At 44.1% G+C, this 21,892-nt stretch overlaps 1 protein-coding gene across 1 annotated transcript in view; it reads left to right on the plus strand.

Moving 5' to 3' along the window:
• RYR2 (ryanodine receptor 2) overlaps nt 1-21,892 on the plus strand; it is a 389,249-nt gene that overhangs the window by 238,990 nt on the left and 128,367 nt on the right. Inside the window, exons 47-59 of the mRNA XM_037037343.1 lie at nt 1,892-2,012; nt 4,702-4,871; nt 6,034-6,254; nt 7,464-7,554; nt 9,343-9,483; nt 10,938-11,101; nt 13,195-13,273; nt 14,750-14,839; nt 15,821-15,958; nt 17,191-17,268; nt 19,099-19,174; nt 19,593-19,716; nt 20,758-20,873. Coding sequence (XP_036893238.1) covers nt 1,892-2,012; nt 4,702-4,871; nt 6,034-6,254; nt 7,464-7,554; nt 9,343-9,483; nt 10,938-11,101; nt 13,195-13,273; nt 14,750-14,839; nt 15,821-15,958; nt 17,191-17,268; nt 19,099-19,174; nt 19,593-19,716; nt 20,758-20,873 — 1,609 coding nt within the window. The remainder of the gene's footprint in view (nt 1-1,891; nt 2,013-4,701; nt 4,872-6,033; nt 6,255-7,463; nt 7,555-9,342; nt 9,484-10,937; nt 11,102-13,194; nt 13,274-14,749; nt 14,840-15,820; nt 15,959-17,190; nt 17,269-19,098; nt 19,175-19,592; nt 19,717-20,757; nt 20,874-21,892) is intronic.

Here is a 21,892-nt window from a genome sequence, read left to right on the forward strand (position 1 = left end):
GCGGAGATTCAGTAGGAGCTGTCGGGAGAGCAGTCGGTTATTGACAGCTCCGGGAAGCTCCCCAGCCACCATGCTTGAAGAAGAAAAGAACGTGCTTTCTCTACACAGCGTCCTGTCCTGTGTCAGCACGTGTGGAAAGCAGCCGCTCTGTAGAGTCATTTTCTTGTCGTACAGTGTTCAGCTCCGTGTGGGCCCGGTTTGGGGGAAGTGTGGCGGAGCCGGGGGGGTGGGGGAGGCGAGAACTGTTCGGACCAGGTCAGTTAGTGCTTTCTGGCCTGGTTGACCAAGATGAAATTAAAGTTTCATGGAACAATACTTAACTTTGTAGTATGTCCTGACATTTTCTTCTTTCTCTTCCAGTCTATTCTGTTTCATTCTATTACATTCATTTAAAAAATGCTTGCCAGGCCCCATACCATTAGCCTCATTTCCTGCTAGTGGGAAGCGAGGCAGGGTGTGAACACACTGGGGTGGAAGATGGACTCACTTCCAGGCTGGTCTGAGCAGCAAGCAGGTGGCTAGTGCCTGCAGATCACGCTTTCTCCCACCCTGGACATCTGTGGGGTTTTTCTTTGCTTTCTGGTATTTTCTTTGAGTTGGGGGGCAGTGTCTTTCTCTCACACCCATTGGTTAAAACTTTCTTGCTTTCTGAGTATAATTTGTTGTTGTGAACAGAGAGGAATCACAGGGAGAAATGTCAGAATATTAGAAAACCTATTGTCTGATTTTTGTAAAAACTTCACTTGCTCTTGATGAGGTTTTAATCACATTAATCAGAAATCAGCATGCTGGAAGTGACTGTGGAGAAAAACCTTTATGATCTCAGTATTTGTTCTTTTCCTGGCAGAAGTACCCAACCTGTGGCCTGAGTAAATTTACTTAATTTACAAGTAAATTCACTTAAAACCTTTTTATTTGCTCAGCGATTTTTGTTAGTGTTTGTGTATTTAATGTGTGGCCCACTCTTCTTCCAGTGTGGCCCAGAGGTGCCACAAGGTTGGACACCCCTGGAAGTGAAAGGTCAAAGGAACCAGGAAAGAAACTATGCCAACAATCAGAAGTCTTCGGTTATGGGGGCGAAATCTCAGTGACTTAACCAGGAACCAACCTTGGTACTTCTGCAGCTCGCTTGCTTCAGTGACTATTAGCCGAGGGCCCCTGAGTGTCAGGACTTGTGCTTGTGCCATGCCCTGTGCCGAAGGGCGCAGATGCCCGCCTGGCTCTGAGGCCCACGCTCGGTCCCAGGGACTGGCTGAGCTTCTGGACTGTCTCAGAGCCATGTCTTCACAGGGGCTTCCTTAGCCAGTGAGGTTCTCACAGGCCTGTTAGATTCACAGTCACCACCTACCTCCATACTGTAAACCCGTCCTGGGAGAAATCGGGTGGGATGTAGATGGATGTGCAATTACATTTTCATTACAAAGCAAGAAAAGCGAAATCAGTCATGAATATTAGTGTATGTCCAGGGCCTAAAGATCATATATTCCTTTGTATCATTGTTCATTTTGTGGGCAGGTATCTGCATGTAATTTTGGTGAGGTAAACATCAATAGACGTAGGAGAATCTCAGTATTTTTCAGTACCTTGAAAAAGACAGAAATTGTTATTTTATTGGGTGGACAGACCAGCTGGTCTAGATCACAGTAATAACTCAGTGTATGTTGATGTTCATGAAAAGTGTGTAGGCAAGTAAATATCTGTCTATAAGCCTAAAACAGTTTTTTGAGCGAGGTCTAACTTTATATGTATTCTTAACAGAAAATGATTTTAGACTCAGATACCCATGCTTCAGCTTAGCTATAGAATTCTGACATTGATTTCACCAAGTGATTCTAATGTTCCTTTGTTTTCACCAAGTGATTCTAATGTTCCTTTGTTTTTCTTCCTGCAGTTGATTCATGCCGGCAAGGGAGAAGCCATCAGGATCAGATCCATTCTGAGATCCCTCATTCCGCTGGGAGACTTGGTGGGAGTGATCAGCATCGCTTTCCCGATGCCCACGATCGCCAAGGGTGAGGCCCGCTCTCTGTAGGTCAGTGGGGCACCGCGCGGCAGGTCTCACCAGTGCTCAGCATCTCCCTCCCTGCCGCCTAGGGACACTCCTTACGTTTCTTTAAAACAAAAAAGAGCTGTAAAGTGCATTATTTTACAAAATGTCTTCTATTTCCACTGCTTTTAAACAGCTGCGTTTCTCATCAGGAAGGAAGCCCCTCAGCTGCCTTGTGTGATTCCCCTGCTGGTGTTCTGTGGGCCCTGTGTTCTCTGTCGTTCTCGACCATAATTCCTTAACTCACTCTGACGGTTTTCATGGTCATTTCCTCAATTGTTCCTGCCCCCCAAAATGATGATCATAACTTTGGGCTGAGAGATTTAGAAATTAGCAGAATGTTGAAAGAAGTGCTCTTTTCAAGACTAAGGAGAAAATTTTTAAAAATAATCTTTTTCTATTTGACCCAACATGCCATTTTTGGTGTAGAAACTGCTAGGGATCAGTTTTCCAACTGTAACTGGAATGCACATTTAGTGAAGTCAGCCTCCTGTCCACAGATCAGCACCCCCACTCGGCATCAGCTGAGGACGTTACACGTTTGTCACACTTGTTCTAGAATAGGAGTGTGGCCCAGAGTAACAGTGGAAGAGGGAGGGGCTCAGAAACCTTGGAGGCGAGCACAGGACCTCAGAAGGAGACGAGGAGACTTTGCTCCCGCAGCTTTGGGTGCTGGACAGAGTCTGAGGTGGCTACTTCAGGCAGATGGAGCCTGCAGGCCCCAAGGGTGAAGCCAGTGCCCTGGCCCTCCTCACTCCAGTTCGCAGACCAGATGTGTGAGAGGAGGCTGCCCATGGGCTTTGCTGTCTTTGGGGGTCTGGGCAGACGGTGAACAGACTGCAGCATCTGTGGCGCACCAGTGGGTTCTGGGGCCCAGGTGGCTGCCGTTGTCCTGAAAAGAGCGAGCATCTAGAACACAGGCTCAGCTCGGTGTCAGCGAGCGGCTCACCGTTTCCTTAGGCTCCACTATATGTTAAAATAATAGAATCTGAAAAATCGAGATTTTGCATAGATTTTTATTTTTAATCTTGTATCAATTCTAATTTCGTATCAATTTAAATTTTTTCCAATAATAAAATCTGATAAATTTAAATTTTTTATAGATTTTTAGGAGACTTGAACTGAAACTTCATATAGGCTTTTAATTGAAAATTATAGGCCCTGGCTGGGTAGTTCAGTTGGTTAGAGCATCGTCATCCTGATGCACCAAAGTTGCGGGTTTGATCCTGAGTCAGGGCACGCATAAGAATCAACCAATGGATGGATGAGTACATGGAACAACAAAACGTTGTTGCGCGCTCTCTCTCCCTCTCAAATCAGTGAATAGAAAATTTTAGTGTACTGATTTAACACTAGGTTAGATAAACACGAGGTTAAATAAACACGAGGTTAAATAAACACGAGGTTAAATAAACACGAGGTTAAATCAGTTTCGGTTGGGTTTTAAATCCAATTTTACTTGGTTTAGATTTAAATTTGCCAATTAGTATGTGTACATTCTTAGTCTTTATTTTTTAATCTGATTTTCTTTAAAACATTGTTATTTGTTTATTTTCATGGTGTAAATATAAAATTCATTCGTTGACTATGAATAAAAACCAAAAAGCTTATTGTTTTGGAATGATTATGGTCATGTAGCGTCTTGCCCCAGTCCTTCTTTGTCCAAGGGCGAACCTATTAAAGGTTCCGCGGTCAGCTTCGCGGGGCCTCCGCGGGGCTACGAGCAGCAGCAGCATAGTTAGCACCTGCCAAACGGGGGACACCACTGTCTCAATATGTAAATTGACGCAGTCATCTCATAATTCCTCACATTAATGGTCCCCAACCCATGAATCTGTGGACGTATATTAAGGGGTTTAGTATTTATATAGGCATCAACACTGGTTGTTGTCAGAGAAAATAGTACAACTCTCAAACATGTTCTATTTTTAAAGATTTTATTTATTTATTTTTAGAGGGGATGGGAGGGAAAAAGAGGGAGACATTGATGTGTGGTTGCCTCTTGCACGCCCCCTACTGGGAACCTGGCCTGCAACCCAGGCATGTGCCCTGACTGGGAATCGAACTGGTTCAAAGGCTGGCACTCAATCCACTGATCCATACCAGCCACGTTCAAACATGTTTTAAACATTGTGAATTCCTCTAATTATGATCATTAAACATAGTTCATTTGAAAGTCAAACTGGTTTCAAAGAGTTGTTTCATCACTTTGTAGTTATCCTATAAATATGTAAATGTGCCATGCTTATCACATAGTGCATAATGAGTTTTATTAATGTGTAAAAGATGCTCCTGTTCTTGAAAAGAGTGAACACCTTAGTTTACATTTTAACTTTTCATGGATTTGACTCCTTGCTTCACTGTGAGGGTATGAATGCCCTTCCTTTCCTTCTCAGTGTCTAGCACAATGCTATTTTCTTATCACACAGTGCACATGGCTGACAAATGAATGTGCACGTAGTGTTGGAGTGACCTTGGCTTTAAGCTGCACCGTCATATGTCCTCAGCCAGTTCCCAGCATTTGCTTGTTCCCTAGAATAACTGGAAACCGGATAGCTGTACTGAAAATGTGGGGAGGCTGAAAAGTAGCCATTTGTAGCTGTCTCCTGAAGGGCAGGGCCACTGACTGCAGCGTGTCACCTTCTCTCTTTTAGATGGGAATGTGGTGGAGCCCGACATGTCTGCGGGGTTTTGCCCAGATCACAAGGCAGCCATGGTTTTGTTCCTTGACAGGGTCTATGGAATTGAGGTTCAAGATTTTCTCCTCCACCTTCTAGAGGTCGGCTTTCTGCCAGATCTCCGGGCTGCTGCTTCTTTAGATACGGTAATGATGTGAGCTTCTGGCTTCCTCAACTTGTTTTCATAGATGTATTTATTCATGTATTTATTGTCACCTAACGCTTATTGAGTACCTATTACATTTTTAGGCAAGCAGTGGATAAACAGGAAATAAAATAGACTATTTACTCCAGGAATTCATTGACTAGTGGAGGAGACTGCAGCTTGAGAAGGAGACAGCAGCTCTGGTCAGGCACAGCGGAAGACCAGAGGACACTCACATGGCCCCAACTCGGGGGGTCCCAGAGGCTTCTGACAGCCTCTGTGTTGATTTACGCAGTTGTTCTTCCCAGTAATGCAGTTGGAGCACTAAGATGGTTTCATGGACACTGTTGAGAGGTGTGGTTACAGTATTATCCTGGTGTTTTCACTTGTCAACATACAGATGGGTTAAAATCTGTCCCGAGTGTCCAGTGACCCAAACCGAGACTCGGCCATCGTTAGTGGACATGCTCGCTGTGTCAAAGGCTGGGGAGGGGGTTGAGGTTCTGCGTGTTGTCCAGTGGTCTCAGTGCTGCCTTGTGTGAGTCTCAGCTCAGTGAGTCTCCCTGATTTCAGGGGAAATAGATTTTGAGTTGTCAGCAGCTCTTTAATGAAAGTCACGAGATGAGACTCATAAAAAATGAAGTTACATTTTTTTCTTTGGGTGACTTCCCCTGAAATTCTGGGCCAGAATAGTACAGATAATAGCCTGGTGAGACAATCAGCCCTTGAGTGTTGATGCTGGCGGGTGTGAGCAGGAGTATCAACAGCACTAATGGGTGGATTCAGAACGAATGTGGGGGCGCGAGCTCCGTCAGGAGGGCAAACTCTTCTCTCTCTCTCCTGGGTGGAGTACCCTCCCCTGACGTCATCAGTGTCTTTGTCTTTCGTTTCTCTTACTCTTTGTATTTGATTGTAGGATGTGCACCTCTTGGCTCTTGGGCTTTTGAGGATATATCACTTTATTTATTTTTATTATTGATAAGCAGTTGAAAGTTGACTGCTTTCCGTGGTAAAGACTGTGTGAACCACACTTAAAGGTGTAACTGAAGCACACACTTTCGTGTTTCACATTTTGTCACTTTCCAGATAGTGAAATCACACACCAGCATGTTGCTCCCCAAAGGCAGATGACTTTCTGCCAATATTCTCTGGTTGCTTTCTAGGCGGCCTTGAGTGCTACAGACATGGCCTTGGCCCTCAACCGGTACCTCTGCACAGCCGTGCTGCCTCTGCTGAGGAGGTGTGCCCCGCTCTTCGCTGGCACCGAGCACCACGCATCCCTCATCGACTCACTGCTCCACACTGTGTACAGGCTGTCGAAGGGCTGCTCGCTGACCAGGGCCCAGCGGGACTCCATAGAAGTTTGCTTGCTGTCCATTTGCGGGTGAGTAGGTGCCAACTCTCCCCCAAGCCACCTCCTGTTTAAGAAAGAGAATTTAATTGCTCTGTGGCCTTTGAAAAATTGTTACGAATTTTGGCAACAATTTCTGTGCAAGAATTAATTTCCTTTAGGAAGCCCTGTGTCCTGAGGCATGAGTCAAGTTCAGGAGAGCCCCTCCAGGCCTTGGCTGTGGTGCTGGACCCACTGTGCTGTTCTGGAAGTTGGTGGGCAAGAGGCTGTGAGGGGACCCTGGCCACTTCCATGTCAGATATTGAATAGATTCTCCCCTTTCAGCTGTACGAAGGTGTTAACTCTTCTTCCAGGACAGAAGAGTAGGAGTTCCTATTAAATACGAGTAACGATACAGTATAGTGTGAAGGTGTTAGTTACTTCTGTGTGGCAGTGATGAAGGCCGGCTATTTCCGCCAGTTTGGAAAACACCACGTTCTGTAGGTAGAAGTCTTCAAATGCCTTCAGGTGGAAACCAGAAACACATCTCCTCCCTCTGAAGTTCTGACCGTGAAAGGGACACTTTCGGGGGCCCCTGGCAAAACTGGGGCTCCTTTCTGATTGGGCAGGCGCTGTGAGAGGGAAGGCTTGCTGCCTGGCGCTGCGCAGTGAGGGGAAGGTGTCCCCCCACAGCGGAGTGTGGGTGTGGAAGCCAAATGGGACTGAAGGAGCTGAGAGATTAGGACTTCCGTTCTCTCACTTCTCTGACCCTAAAATCTGATAAAATGGGATCAAAATACATAATCTCATAGATTTTTTCTACACATTGACTGGGGTGAAGCCTTCAGGGTTGCTGGACATGGAGTGTGCACTGTGTGTTGGTCATCCTCCCCTTCATGCTCTGCTCCCTGTCTGGGCCCTGGGGGCCCTTCCACCCCGGGAGTGAGGGAAGGCGCTTTTGCCAAGTTGCTGGAGACCATGGGCTCCAGCCTGTGTGTTAAGAGGGGAGGGAGCGGAAGAGATGCATGTCCTGTAGCAAATAAGGATGGGCCTTCAGATCTGGGGGTGGAGATGGGGGGCTGGTGGAACCACTGATAGAATCGTGTGACTGTTGTTTAATTTTGGGGTAGGGGCCACCTGAAATTAACATTCTCTGAAGAGAGGGGTACGTGCAGTTCTTGGCATATTTAATTTAGTCTAATGAATTGTCTTCTTAGTTTAGACACGTTAATTCCATTATTCACATCAGCTTTGTCCCACCAGCCAACTGAGACCTTCCATGATGCAGCACTTACTCAGAAGATTAGTGTTTGATGTCCCGCTGTTAAATGAACACGCAAAGATGCCTCTTAAGGTAAGGCAGGACCCGTTCGTAGTTACTTGATTACTGTGTCCTCTGCCTTCGTTTCCCGTTACAGCCTATATGTGTCTTAGCTACATCGTGTTCGATGTTAGATGATGAAAAATTTCCTCCAGTGGTTGAAATGGGCATGTAAGTGTAGATATGTGTGTATCAACCTGAAATAAACAAGAATAACAGACCATACATCCTAAGATTGATTTTCTGTAAGTTGGTCACAATGGAAATCTGTGGGAACAAATGGGCCACAAGAAAAACGAGAGCCAAGAAGTGCTCGGTGGGGGAACATGATGACAAGCCACAGGGACCTTGAGGCTTTAACGATGGCATTTTCTGAGTTGACAGTCTAACAGTCTTCAAATGCCACCCAACAAGGCTCAGAGCTAACTTTCTGTACACGCAGTTCCAGTTGCCATGGGGGGAGAAGTCCAGGACATCCTCTCTGCTCTGCTACTCTGCTCATGAGTGGCCACACCCCACGCTGTCCTACTGGACCCAGTGCTACTTCCTGTCCTCGGGCAGCTGGTCCAGGCTCAGGACTCAGGTGCCAGGTGCAGGCTAATAGCGTGGTCTGTGTTTGGAGATCATGGCCACGTCTGGGCATTTTGCAGGTGGCCACACAGAACGGCACTGCTGTCTAGTGAGCACCTTCTTCCTCATGGACACCAGCAACATGCCGGGAAAGTTTTGAGACACAAATGCGCCTGTTTTTTTTAGCTGCTGTTACGCTAAGCCTGCCTCAGATAGATGGCTTAGATAATTTATCCATCTTAGATAGATGGATAAATTATGTAAAGTTAATTATATCCTTGCTGAAATCCCATTTTAATCTTTTTTTTTTCATCCAGGATAGCCCTTGCCTGCAAAATTTTATTGATACAAATGAACTGGAATATCCCTGGAAAAAATTTGTGCGTTTCGTAACTGAGAGAGAAACCAAACTAAAAGAAATATTTCTATTGTAAGCGATATAAATTTCTAGTTAGCTTTTATAATAGTAATCCTTCCTTATCAATTCAATTCCCTCCTAAGTTAGTGAGAGGAGAATCCAAGTACTTGTAGTTGATTGATAAACATCATTTTGTTAATTTGGCAACTAGTTGTGAATGTTAGTTTATCGGTCAAGAATAAATTATCCAAAGAGCTACCAAATAATTGAAAGATTCTGTACCTATATTTGAATTTCCAGTACAGTTCTGAACAAATAAAATATTTATAGGGAAGCATAGGCACTCAGTAAGGTTACAAATTGCATCCATAACCCCCAAAGTAATGTACTTAGATAAAGAAACTATTGAAGTGGGCAGTTTTGGGAATTTACTGAGAGATGTTATGTCATAAATTGTGGCACTTAGGGTTGGCAGAGAGGATGCTCAAATGTCCAGGGGTGTAGCTCCCCTAGAAGGCATGTTAGGTCCCATGTCCTAACGCTTGTGCTCCGGGTCACCCTGGCATCAGCCCCCTGTCATGTACATGGAGTTCAGGGGAAAACCACTCGTACAACTGTGAGTGAGTGAGAGCCAGTGAAAAGCAAACAAACTCGTGAAGAATGTGCAGGGTGAGTCATTTGTAAAACAGGGTGTTCCACCTCTGGACTGCGGTCAGTGTTAGGTCTCAGATGTGAATTACACGCTGAGAACTTCCTCCCACAGAATCCACGTGGATCGAGCAGTTTCGTCCAGCAGATCCTGTCACGTGGTGGTAGAACGCCACGTGGGAAGAACTGGAAGAGTATCAAAGGCATCTTGAGCTCATTCCTTTTGTAATTATTTTCCCACATAGCTGCTGACAAACCATTATGAACGGTGCTGGAAATATTACTGTCTGCCTGGAGGGTGGGGAAGCTTCGGAGCGGCCTCAGAAGAAGAACTTCATTTATCAAGAAAATTGTTCTGGGGAATTTTTGATGCCTTGTCTCAAAAGGTAATCTAATATTTTGTGGGTTTATTTGTATGATAAAATAATTAAAACCATAGGTTCTACTTGGTAAGACTTTCAAAGATCCCCATAATTTAATTTTTTTATATTTTTTCTTTTTTCTGAATTTATAGCAAAGGTTGAGAATGCAGTTCACATTGGCTTTTCATCATTGCTGTGGTAACATGTTTCTTGTGATTATAACGCTTTCTGAATTTAAGACCGCTAGGCATTTTAGGAAATTGTGCACACAAGTTGATACATTTCTGATCTATTTAGGCTTATTTATTCTCAAACTCCCCCTAGTCACCTCCCCCATTTTATAAAACCTGAAGAAATCATATCAAACATGAACATATAGTACATAAAGTCCCCGAGGGCACTGTTCCAGGGGTTCACCGACTTGCCCGCCTCGCTGCTGTGAAGAAGGAAGCCCGCCCGCACCCAGAGCCGCCTCCGTGTGGCGGCCCTTACAGTGCCCGCATTTGCCCTGGAGAGCTGGGCGATTCTAGCAACCGCACGGTGGCAGGTCAGACACGGCGAGATGCTGCGCTGCCTGCGATTGTGCTGAGCCTGCCCGTCACGGGCCTGTGGACTTCCCCAACAGACATTGGGTGACCAGTGTGACCAATTATCATAACTGTCCCCCCCACCAGTCACTTCCTGGTGGGGGGGACAGTTCCTTTGGGACTTCATTTAGCAGTGACTTTGTGATACTTTTTCTTGCTGAATTGTCTTTTGTAAACAGAGTCCTTGTAGAAGGTATTTTTAGAAGAATTTACAACATTAATTTACAGTTGAGTGGTTAAAGTGAAATACTTTAAGAGGATTACTATTTTTGATTTAAAAAATTCTCTAAATACAAAGTTAATGATGTGCTTAATATACAAATACCTCTTCCCAGAAGTTCTGAGTGTGCGTATTTGCTGGTGCATGTCTTCCTAGTGCAGGGCTTTTTTCTACTTCGTAATGCAGCCCAGAGCAGTCAAAGCCTCTTACCTGGGGCTGTCTTTCCACAGGTGTTTTCTATGAGGTCTTATGATGTGAGGTGGCAATAAATAACCCCTTCCTGAGAAATACAGTCCTCGTTGATGGAAATTATGTTTGTGTTGTACAGACATGTCGCACACTTATTTTGTTACACACTTAAACTATTTGAGGCTATGTCACCTCAAATATTGAAGAATAAATGTTTAGAGAAGCAAACATTTGTTTCTCCTTAGGCTGCACCTGCAGTGTGTAGCCATCAGCTTCTCATGCTTGTGGGATTTCAGGCCAAACGTTCCATTTTCAAGGTGCCGAATCTGCTAGTGAGTTCGGTTACCTGGGTGGGGGGATGGCAGAACAGATTCAGATTTTTTTCTGCAACATTTTATCCATCGCAAGTTGCAGAGATTGTGTTGGCAGCTTTGGCTAAGCAGTGACATACTTTTGTTTGTTGGTTTTCCATTTCTTCCCAGAAATACGAACAAGAACTTTTCAAACTGGCCCTGCCCTGCCTGAGTGCCGTGGCTGGAGCTTTGCCTCCAGACTACATGGAGTCCAGTCACGTCAGTGTGATGGAGAAGCAGTCCTCCATGGATGCCGAAGGCAACTTCAACCCACAGCCTGTTGAAACCTCGAAGTATGGCCTTTCCGTTGCAGCAGCTTTTTACTTTAGAGGATGTGTGAGGTGTGAAATTGACTGAGGGACCATAGTGAGCTTCCTCCTGTCCGCACCCCCTCTGAACTGGTGTGCTTTTACTGGGAGCCCCTTCCCTGATGAAACAGCGGTGACCATGGCGATTGCCCGAGTGTCAGAAGTAGATGAGGTGCACCTTCTTGGGCACTCTCAGTAGGATCAGGGTTCTCCGTGTGGCACCACATGGGCAGTCTGGAGTGAGGAGAATCACATCGGTTAAATCGTAAGCTGAAAATGTGCCCAAAGTGTCCATTAAAATTTCAGCCAACTTACGTGTTGTGTCTCTGACCTGGGTGCTCCGGGCAGGAGCACAGCACAGCCCCTGGGAGCTGTCGCTTTGCGTCCCGTCTCCACAGCAAGGCCTGGAGTTGCTCCTGATGCTCAGCCTGCAAAGCCCAGCCTGTGGTCGGTGAGAATATCAGATGAGAATGTCCATGGGAAAGTCAGTGTGCAGTTAGAATGCAATGTGACACCTTCACTGCTGATAAAATGTCATTTAACATGGTGCAGCGTCTTCTGAGTGCTCAGTTGCGAACATTGTCCAACAAGTAGGATGTTTGGGCACCTCAGGTGTTCGGAGTTCAGCACTTTTGTTGTTGCTGTCACTGTCTTTAAGTAGGACCGTGGTTTCCTGTTGTCAAGGAAGCTGCCTCTTCAGGCCCCATTCATCTCAGTGACGCTGTGGTCACTCAGCAAGATGAGTAACCACAGCTGACTGAGGAGCTTGAAGGTCAGGCGTCAGGGCAGCCCACCAGCTGGTTTAGCCCCCACACCCAGATCACTTCAAACTTCATGGTATCTTTATTAGCTTGGCAGTGCCTTAAATTTGCATGTTTGGTATTTGAGGACAGTCCTGTGAGGAAGGACTCTACCCCAGTGCTGGGCTTATGTGGCTAATCCTTTGTATTTCTTCTGAAGTAAGTAAACCAAAACTGCATGTTGATATTCCTACATTGGTAAGTTTGTGGTTTGCTAACATACAGTATACTCCAGGGTTTTAGAACAATGTCATAGTTTGATTCATTAAACCTGATTAGTTAATAAGTGTTAGGCATGTGTATTAATTTACCTAGAATTCCCCTTTGGGGACTTCTTGACAGATTAGGTTTAAAGAGTAGTCTGAAGAAGTTCTTCGTTTCTGTGATTTTTCTATATTGCTTCTTACATGCATGTCCATGGTTCAGTTACTGACTGATAACGTGCCGGAGAAGAAAAGTAAACTGTCTTATCAACTAGATTCAGTCAGAATTCTAGTCTCAAGGTTAAGTGCATTAGTAAGTCATACTTGCTAAAGAATGGAATGCTGTATATTAATTTTTCATTCATAGATATATTTGATATTTGGAAGCCTTACAGTTAACACCTGACTTGGTCATCAGTTGCATACACTCAGCACCTGTTAGGAGATTAAATATTTACTTAAACATAAAAGGAATCAGGAATAAATGTTACAAAATCATGAAGCATGAGTTAGTTACTTTTTCCTATAGTCTGTATTAGTAACAATTAGAATGGGATGCACTGACCATTAATAATTAAAATCATTAGTACATCAGTAGTGGTATGAAATGAAGTTAAAATTTTAGTACACTTAAATAATGTAACAGGTCAGATTTCAGCCATTTTTCACCCATGTATTGTTGTGGAAGAGACTTCAGTCAAAAAAGAAAAATAACTTCAAAAAATGAATGTGGGGGAGAAGTGTGTCTTGAAACTTGGTGCATTTAACCATATCTTGATTTTCCTCATCTTTGAATACATTTTAATTATTTTTATTTATACTATGCATAATTTTATTTTATATAACTCATGTTAAGACAAGGTATGAACTAGCATATGATAAGCAAATAGAGCTTATCTGCTTGACTCTTTGTATATTATTCCTGCCGTATGGAAAAGTAGTTCCTTGTTTGAACTGTTTTTTAACAGCTATGCATTGAATGGGATTTAAGCAGTTGGAAGCTGTGAGTAAATTGTTAATGTGAGTTCCTGTAATCCTGTGAGAACCCAGCCTTTTCTCTCTACTTCTCTCACAGCATCACAATTCCTGAGAAGCTGGAATACTTCATTAACAAGTACGCCGAGCACGCCCATGACAGATGGTCCATGGACAAGGTAACACCAGGGCCGCCGAGGCAGCTGCGGGTGCGGCCGGTGCCCACTGCCCGGTGGCTCCGACCGGGCAGTTTTCTCTGTTGGGGTGAGAGCTTGGTTTAGATGAGGAAAGAGCATGTAATCGTGACCTGCTAATGTGGTGTTTACGTGGCACTGCCTCTGGTACACACATGATACATGCATGAACGGGAATAGTCATAAAGAGAACAGTTTTAAATTTCAAAAAATCTATTAAGTCATATACATAACACATGGTTTGTGGGAATAAACAGTAATACTCATCAGGGGCTTCAGGAAAAAGTAGTGACTCTGGGTCCAGAAATCTTTTAAAGAAACTTTAGCCTTATGTGTAGTTTTATATTTGACAAAATACTGAAAATTATTAATTGGCATTTAGCGATTGTTTACACCTTTAACTCTCCTGCTGTACTTCTTATGGCCAAGTCAGTATCAGTTCACTGAGAATGGATTACTTGGCAAGGTGACGTGTCTCTTCGTGTTGTCAGAGCCAGCCTGAGTGAGGTGACCAAGCAGGCGCCATCCAGGACATTAAGAGGTTTTCTGAGGGAAACACTGTGGAGAAGCCACATTTAAGTTGAGCCTGTTAAACTTGAGAGGAGGTATTTGTCAGAGAAGCTGGGCTGAGGGCATGCACAGTCCAAGAGGAGGGTGTAGTGATGGGGGGGTGAAAACCAGTAGCAAAGCTGCCGGAGGACCTTACCCAGCAACACAGTGGTGCCTGTAGTACCCAGATCCTGCCTGGCCCCAGCCACCTAGTCCTCCTCCCTCTAACAGCTTCCTTTCTGTTTTATAAACCTGTAGCTCTTTCCTGAGTAATTTCATTGATTTACTAGGTAAGGCAGTAAGAGCTAGGTGTCTGTTTTATACAGTCTTCTAGGCAGTGGACTGGTGGAGGGGGAATGGAGACAGGTTGACAGAAGGCAGTGCTGGGCTGTGCCCGCTAGTCCCCAGGTTCCACAGGCAGACACGAAATTGCAGAGACAAAATCAGGGGAGATAAACATGTCAAAGGGTGTTAGAGGAGTGGGCAAAATGAGGAGTATTACTCAGGATGCTTCCAAAAGAAACACCGCTCCCACTGCCTCTTCCACACACACATGCCCCAGGTGGGGTCCTGCCCAGGACGGGTCAGGGAGTAGATGCAGGGTGAGGGGTGGGGGCGCCTGTGACTTGGGGCTTACCCCACCTGGCTCAGTCCCGGCCTGTGTGTTTAAGGAAGTCTGGGCACTTCTACTCTCGGGATGAAAAGACTTGTTCAGGTGACTGATTGCTCAGACTGCTGTTGGCTAGGAAGTTTTTACATTGACTTAACGCTGGATGAAGTTCAAACCTTAATCTTTATCTTCGTTCATTTCAGATTTGTTTTATCAGCACATACTTAAACATGTACACACCTACGCTCTCTGAAATTAACACATACAAAACAATTTTGATGTTTGTTTTGTTTTGTTTTTAGTTGGCCAATGGATGGATTTATGGGGAAACATATTCAGACTCATCTAAAGTTCAACCATTAATGAAACCATATAAACTATTATCTGAAAAGGTGAGGATTTTTAAAGTTACATAGTTATAAAATTTTTCAAAATGTTTTCCTTTGTTATGCAATTTCTTATTAAAATCTCTTTTTTACTTTTTTGTATACTATTTTAACCTTTATTCAAAGGGTTTTTTTTTAATCTTTTGTCTTTTTGTGTCTATTCCCATTTTCTGTCAGCATTTAATTAGTTATTTTGTTCTCTACTTTATATTTTTCTGTTCTTTTTCATTTTTTATTTCTCTCCTGTACTTTTAAGGATTCTAGAAAATACTATTTTTAAGAGTTTCTTAATGAGGCACAATGAAGTAATATTTTAATATTATTGTAAGTTTTCCTATATTTTACTTTTGGGGAGAAGTCAGTCTCTTGTGAAATGAAGTAAAATGATTTTCAAGCATGGTGCTTGTGCAGGGAAGTTTTATTTCTCTTTATTCCTACAGTACAAGAGCCTTCACTGCCGTGCCAGGGAATCTGCACTTTTCCCCAAGCAGGTTTCTCCTTCCGGTGCCCGTCTGCCAGGGGCTGGGCCCCGGCAGGTCGCTAACCTCCAGGCCAAGATGAGCCAGGGTCTCTGTTAGCAGCATCGGACAAACTAGGGCTCGGCTTACACTCTTCAGAGTTTTTACTTTCCTTTTTTATTTTTGAATGAACCATGTCAGTTAATTTTCTTTTTAAAAATGAAGGTAGTCTATCTCAGAGCAAAGCATTAAATATGAGTATTGTACAAATAACAAAATCTTTATTTTACAAAATCTCTTATTATAAGATCATCAGCCTGTAATCCTGTAACACGACAATATCACACTCAAGCACACCATGTGGCATTTTAGGTGAAGTGTTCAAATTAAAACTATAAATTATCACACCTATATTATTTCCCTGACAGCCACACTCAAGCAGGCCTTTGGCTGGACCCTGTATTTTTTTTTTCCATCTGGATTCCCGGTACTCTCCACCCCTTTATTTTCTCTTCCTTTTTGTCTCCAGGAAAAAGAAATTTATCGCTGGCCAATCAAAGAATCCTTAAAAACGATGCTGGCATGGGGCTGGAGAATCGAGCGCACTCGGGAGGGGGACAGCATGGCGCTCTACAGCCGGACAAGGCGCATCTCGCAGACCAGCCAGGTGAGGCCCGGGAGGAGGCCAGTGCTTACGTTGCTGTAAAATCGTTTTAATCTTTTATTGAATTATTGGGTTTTTTAAACAGTTTGAAAATGATAAAGATTAATATGATTACAAGGGGAAAACCATGTTTGTTTCTTTTTTAAAAACTCAAGTGAAGTCTTGGTGGACGTCCAGGGTGATTCATAGGCCAGGCTTTTCCTGGCCGGGTTGTGAACAGGGACCCTAGAGCAAGGTCTTGACCATTCTCTGGTGAAGGCTGTAGAGTGTGTCCACGTCTCAGCACTTTCTCCTCCTTTCCAGAAGAACTGAAGGTTGGCTCTCGGCAGCAGTGAGTGGTCAAGCGGCAGAATCAAGATGTGTGGGTGACCTTTCGAAGGTGGGGAAGGCAGGGAGGGAAACCCTGTTCCATGGGTTTTCCTCTGGAAGGGACACAGCCCGCTGACACCTTGGTTTTAGTCCACAGAGACCTGTGCCAAATGTCAACATGCACTCGATTTGTCGTGACCTCCGAAAGCGATAATAAGAAAGTAGCACAGATATAGAATGGGTACCAGACAGAGGTGGTAATGAACAGCGGAAAACTTAAGTCTAGAACACAGGAGAAACTTTAAGCTAGGTCAGTTGGCTTCTGGTTTATTAAGAAATAGTTGATAAGTTAGATATCTAAAGTAGGTATGGGAGTGGACACTAGAAAAAATACTATATGTTACACTTTTAAAAGTATATTTGTCAAATAACCAAAAGTATATTTGGTTATTTTTAAACATTTATTTAGGCCATAAAGACACATAAATACTAACTTCTTTGATTAATCAATCAATTTAAGTCAATTAAATTGACTTATTTGATTATTTTGTTAATGTGAGGAAGAGTAAGTTCATTGCAGCCAATTATAATTTGTAAGAAACTCAAGAATACAATGATTTTTTTATTAAGGAAATGTTTTAGAATCTTAGAATCATTGTGCAAGTTGATGAGTCCTGATTCTTAGCTTTAGGGGTGGGCAACCCCTAAGATGTTGGGAATTGTTATGCAGTTGTACACAATTGTCAGACACCCCAGTACAATGTAATTTGCTGGATATGTTTGTGAAAGCAGTTTGTGTAGATTCTTGCCAGTTTTATCTGAGGAAACGTGTGTGGGAGGTTTGTTTGCCTTGCATTTCTGCAGTATCTCACGTCTCTTTCCACGGGGCATTTCATGAGATTCCACTTTTCCCATCCACTGTCTAGGTTTCCGTAGATGCCGCCCATGGGTATAGCCCCCGGGCCATCGACATGAGCAACGTCACACTGTCCAGAGACCTGCATGTAAGTACTGGTGGCTCTTTAGAGTATTCGTGAATTTCGTTTTTAAAAAGCATACTATAGCACCTTCCTGCATGTGTTTTGCAGTGTGAATTGTTTGCATGTGGCCATCATATATTGGGCCCGTGGAACTTGTAGATATGTACCCCAACTTTTTCATGCTGTGAAAGCTGATACGGTTTTTTCTAGGATGTTTCTTCCAGGTAACATATTTTCTTTGAGGATAACATCTGTTAAATTAAAGCTCTTCAGTATTTTCATATCATTAAATGTCTGGGGTGGGAAGGAGGTAAATCAGTCCCTAATGATGCTCTGCTCAGGGAAAGCCTTCATGCTCCTTAAAGAATATGAATGTTTAGTTGTTTGTCCACAGAAAATGATGGCATTGTGCTTGCTTCAGCATATTTTTAATTATTATCTTACATTTTATTTAAAAAGCATAATTTATATTCAGTATTATTTTGCATTAGTTTCAGGTAAACAGCATAGTGGTTGGACAATTACATACTTTACAAAATGCTCTCCCAATATTTCCAATACCCACCAGGCACCATACACAGTTATTACAATATTATAGACTAGACATATGAAAAGATGTTCAATGTCACTAATCAGCGGAGAAATGTGAATGAAAACTACAGGGAGATACCACCTCATACCTGTCTGAATGGCTGTCATCAGTAAATCCACAAACAACAAGTGAGGATATGGAGAAAAGGGAACCTTTGTGCACGGTGGGTGGGAATGCAGACTGGTGCAGCCCCTGTGGAAAACAGTGTGGAGACACCTCAAAAAATGAACAATCTATTTGCCTCATGCTCCGCCCATGGTTTTAATCTGTCCTGTGTCACTGAGCGATGGCTGTGAAATGGCTGATTTGAGTGAAGATGAATTTGTTGCCATGCAACATAAGTTAACAGGCCAATACTATGATCAAATAATTATATTGGGGTTGTTAGTACTATCAAGAGATATAAGTCATCTTTCTTACCAAGAAAGAAATCTACGTATTGTTAAATTGCTCCCACTGAATGTATTAAAATGTCACAGTAAACTTGAAAATCAAAAGTGAAAAGCATTGTAGAAGTTCCTTTTTTAAAACCCAAAGGTCCACAAAAAGGTTCATGTGGCCTGTCCAGGGTCTCCCCTAGTTTGGGACAGATGGTGCTCCAGACACACAGTTTGTAACCGGTGTACCACGAGAATGTTTCGAACTTGCAGTACCTGACTCTGAAGTCAGGACCGCTTTCCCTCCAATTGCTGAATGAGAAAATGACCACAGCCAACACAGCAGTTGTGGGCTGTTGTGAATGAACTAAAATTACTCCTATTTTTCAGCCAGATAGGCAAAATAATGTATTTTTGGTATGCCACAGAATATTAGTAATTAGTTTGTGTGTGCCAACATGAAAATGGTTGGAAGTCTCACTGGTCTTCTCTGCTGTCAGTGTTTTATAAGGTTTAGAGGATCTTTGAAAGCTTTGGAAATTAAAATGAGTTTTGTAAATGTGTGTTTTGGGGTTGAAGTCTATAGCTAATTTGAAGTTTCATTATTCAGCTAATAAAGCATGTGCCATTAAACACAAACGACAGGGACCGTCCCCATCACACCACTGTGCTGCCTGCTGGTCGTTCACAGGCATCAGCGTTCTCTGCAGCCAGACGCTCAAGCGCACGGTGGTGTTCGGTCACATCCTGGTTGTGCTTCATGCTGACACACTGCGGTGTATTAATTAATATAAAGCATGTTTTTATACTACATGTTGGGAAACAAAGCTAACTTTTGTACTTATTAAAGTATAACTTAATTGCTAAACAACTTGTTCATTTAAGGCTATGGCAGAAATGATGGCTGAAAACTACCACAATATATGGGCAAAGAAAAAGAAAATGGAGCTGGAGTCCAAAGGTAATGTTCTCTAAAAATACGTAAGACTCATTTTTCTCTTCTGTGTGGGGTGGGAAGGAAGTGTGTCCTCAGAAGCATGCCCTCCAGCTCTGCCGGGCCCAGCAGTGCAGGGCTCGGCGTCCGTTCGCATCCCACGTGCTCAGCAGTGGCTGGTGTGGAGCGCCCGGCCTCTCCCTGCCTGCGTGTTTGTGGGTGTGCTGGGCTCTGGCTGTCATGGACCCCATGTACGTGGGCGTGACTGCCTCCTCACTGGCACCTGCACAGTCCTTCTTGGGTCATCAGCGGCCGGAGAGGAAAGGGGCCCGAGTAACGTGTGGACCTGGAAGTTCTGTTGTGTGGTCTTGTTATACAGGCCACCGCATTGTGTTTCACATTGTTTCTGTTGCTCTTGTGTGTTCTCGTCTGGACATTCTCTTAGGAGGGGGAAACCACCCCCTGCTGGTGCCTTATGACACACTGACAGCCAAGGAGAAAGCCAAAGACAGGGAGAAAGCTCAGGACATCCTCAAGTTCCTGCAGATCAACGGGTATGCTGTGTCCAGGTGAGAGCACACCTGCTGCAGGACCTCATTCTTCCTGTGAGACTCAGTGTTAAACAGCCCATAGGTTCAGTGAGTCCGGCAGTGGTCACGGTCTGAAGGGATGTCCAACCTTTCGGCGTCTCTGGGCCATACCTTCAGTACACTGTGATAGGTAATCACACACACACGCCGTGTGCAGGTGAGAGCACACACACACGCCGTGTCCAGGTGAGAGCACACCTGCTGCATCTTCCTGTGAGGCTCAGTGTTAAACAGCCCATAGGTTCAGTGAGGCCAGCAGTCGTCACAGTCTGAAGGGGTGTCCAACCTTTTGGTGTCTCTGGGCCACACGTTCAGTACACTGTGATAGGTAATCATACACACATACAAATCTCATAGTGTTTTAAGTGAATTTGCAGTTTTGTGTTGGGCCACATTCACAGCCACCCTGAGCCGCATGTGGCCTGTGGGCCACAGGTTGGACACCCTGGTGGGGCTACTCTTCAGTGTGTCTTGGAAACACCAGTGCCCTCAGCTGTTTGCCACGGGTCCCAAGAGCAGGTCGAAGTGCTGCCTACCTTAAATCCCCGTCCGCCATCTAGGCAAAATCCAGGCAACAACGATACTCTGGTTTTCGAAAGGCAGCGTTTTACTGCGTAGTAATGGAGTTATTAGCCATCATTTTATGTCAAAGAATTCATCACGTTCCTTCTAAGTTAAATTTCACTTTTTCCTTTAGGTATGGAACATGAGATAATTTTTAACTTTATTTTTCCCCATTTTTACTTTTTTATTTGTAAGTATATCTCATTGATTATGCTATTACAGTTTTCCAAGTTTTTTCTCCTTGTTAGCCCCATTCTGCTCTACAGCCCCCACCCTCCAGTATCTGCCCCACTTAGTTCATGTCCATGAGTCACGTATAAGTTCTTTGGCTTCTCTGTTTCCTGTACTGCTCTTATATATGTAATAAGTATGAAACTGTGTTGAATACATGTATGTATACACACCTTCTAACAGCCCTCGTAGACGGTCCTTTCCACAGCTCATTCACTCTTCCAGGGGCTTCAAGGACCTGGACTTGGACACGCCGTCCATCGAGAAGCGGTTCGCCTACAGTTTCCTTCAGCAGCTCATCCACTACGTGGACGAGGCCCATCAGTACATCCTGGAGTTCGGTGGGTGCGACGGTCCCACCGGCAGCCTGGCCATCACCGGCGTCTGCGCGTCGGGGTGTAGGGCAGCACAGCCCCCTGTGTCCTGTGCGCTGGTGGCACACATCCCACCAGCTTGGTGCTGACCACAGTCTAATGCTCAGTAGGCAGATGTGTTGTAGGGGTGGCTGGGTTTTGAGAACTTAAAATCTAACATAACTCTGTCCTTGTAAAGTTCATTGGCATTGATTTTTCACTTTGAAAGATACGCTGAATTGACATCAGAATTTAAGGTACAGTTACGTCTTTCCTTATGGAATCCAGTGCTCTGCCCTTAGAATAGCCTGAAGATGCGATGGATTCCTGAGATTTCTAGGCAACATAAAGGCCTCGCATTTAGCCCGTGCAGGGATGCCTGTCCAGGGCCGAGTGTCTGAAGTGCAGGGCAGTTTATTGTCCTCTCGGATAAAGTGCGGGACTTCTGCCCGTCTGGCCTCGTGCCACCTGAGTTCAAAAGAAACCCTCACTTTAGATCTCAGACTTGGGATGTATTCTTGACACTACTACTGCTCATTTCTGCTGTTTCCTGTGTCGTCGGCACAGTCAGACTCCAACCCTAGGGTTGGTCCCTCACCCCCCCACCAGGCTGCCTCTGGAGAACCGGCACTTTTATGCCGGTGATTTTAAAGTTGTCTTCTTTCACTCCTAAGGCTTGTTTGTTTTTTAATGCTAACTAGTCCCGTTTTCCACATGTTAGCTCAGCACCCACAGTCCTGGATCCCTGAGCAACAAACACACTGTCAGCCTGCCCCTCCTCACCAAGGGTGCTGGGCCCTTTATTCAAAGGGGCCTGGCATCAGGTTCAAGTTCATACAAATGTCAGCTCTGGTGTTTTCTTGTTTCTGGCCTCCCATATCTTGAGTGTGATTAAAGATTTTTCTAGTTGGTCATTATTCTCTTTTTTAAAAATTGTTTTAAAAAATATTAAAAAACTTTAATGCAGTTGGCATACAGTATTATATTAGTTTCAGGTGTACAGCACA

This window comes from Sturnira hondurensis, unplaced genomic scaffold, assembly GCF_014824575.4.
Source record: "Sturnira hondurensis isolate 20B ecotype Veracruz unplaced genomic scaffold, ASM1482457v3 Scaffold0022977, whole genome shotgun sequence".
Taxonomy (NCBI): Eukaryota; Metazoa; Chordata; class Mammalia; order Chiroptera; family Phyllostomidae; genus Sturnira; species Sturnira hondurensis.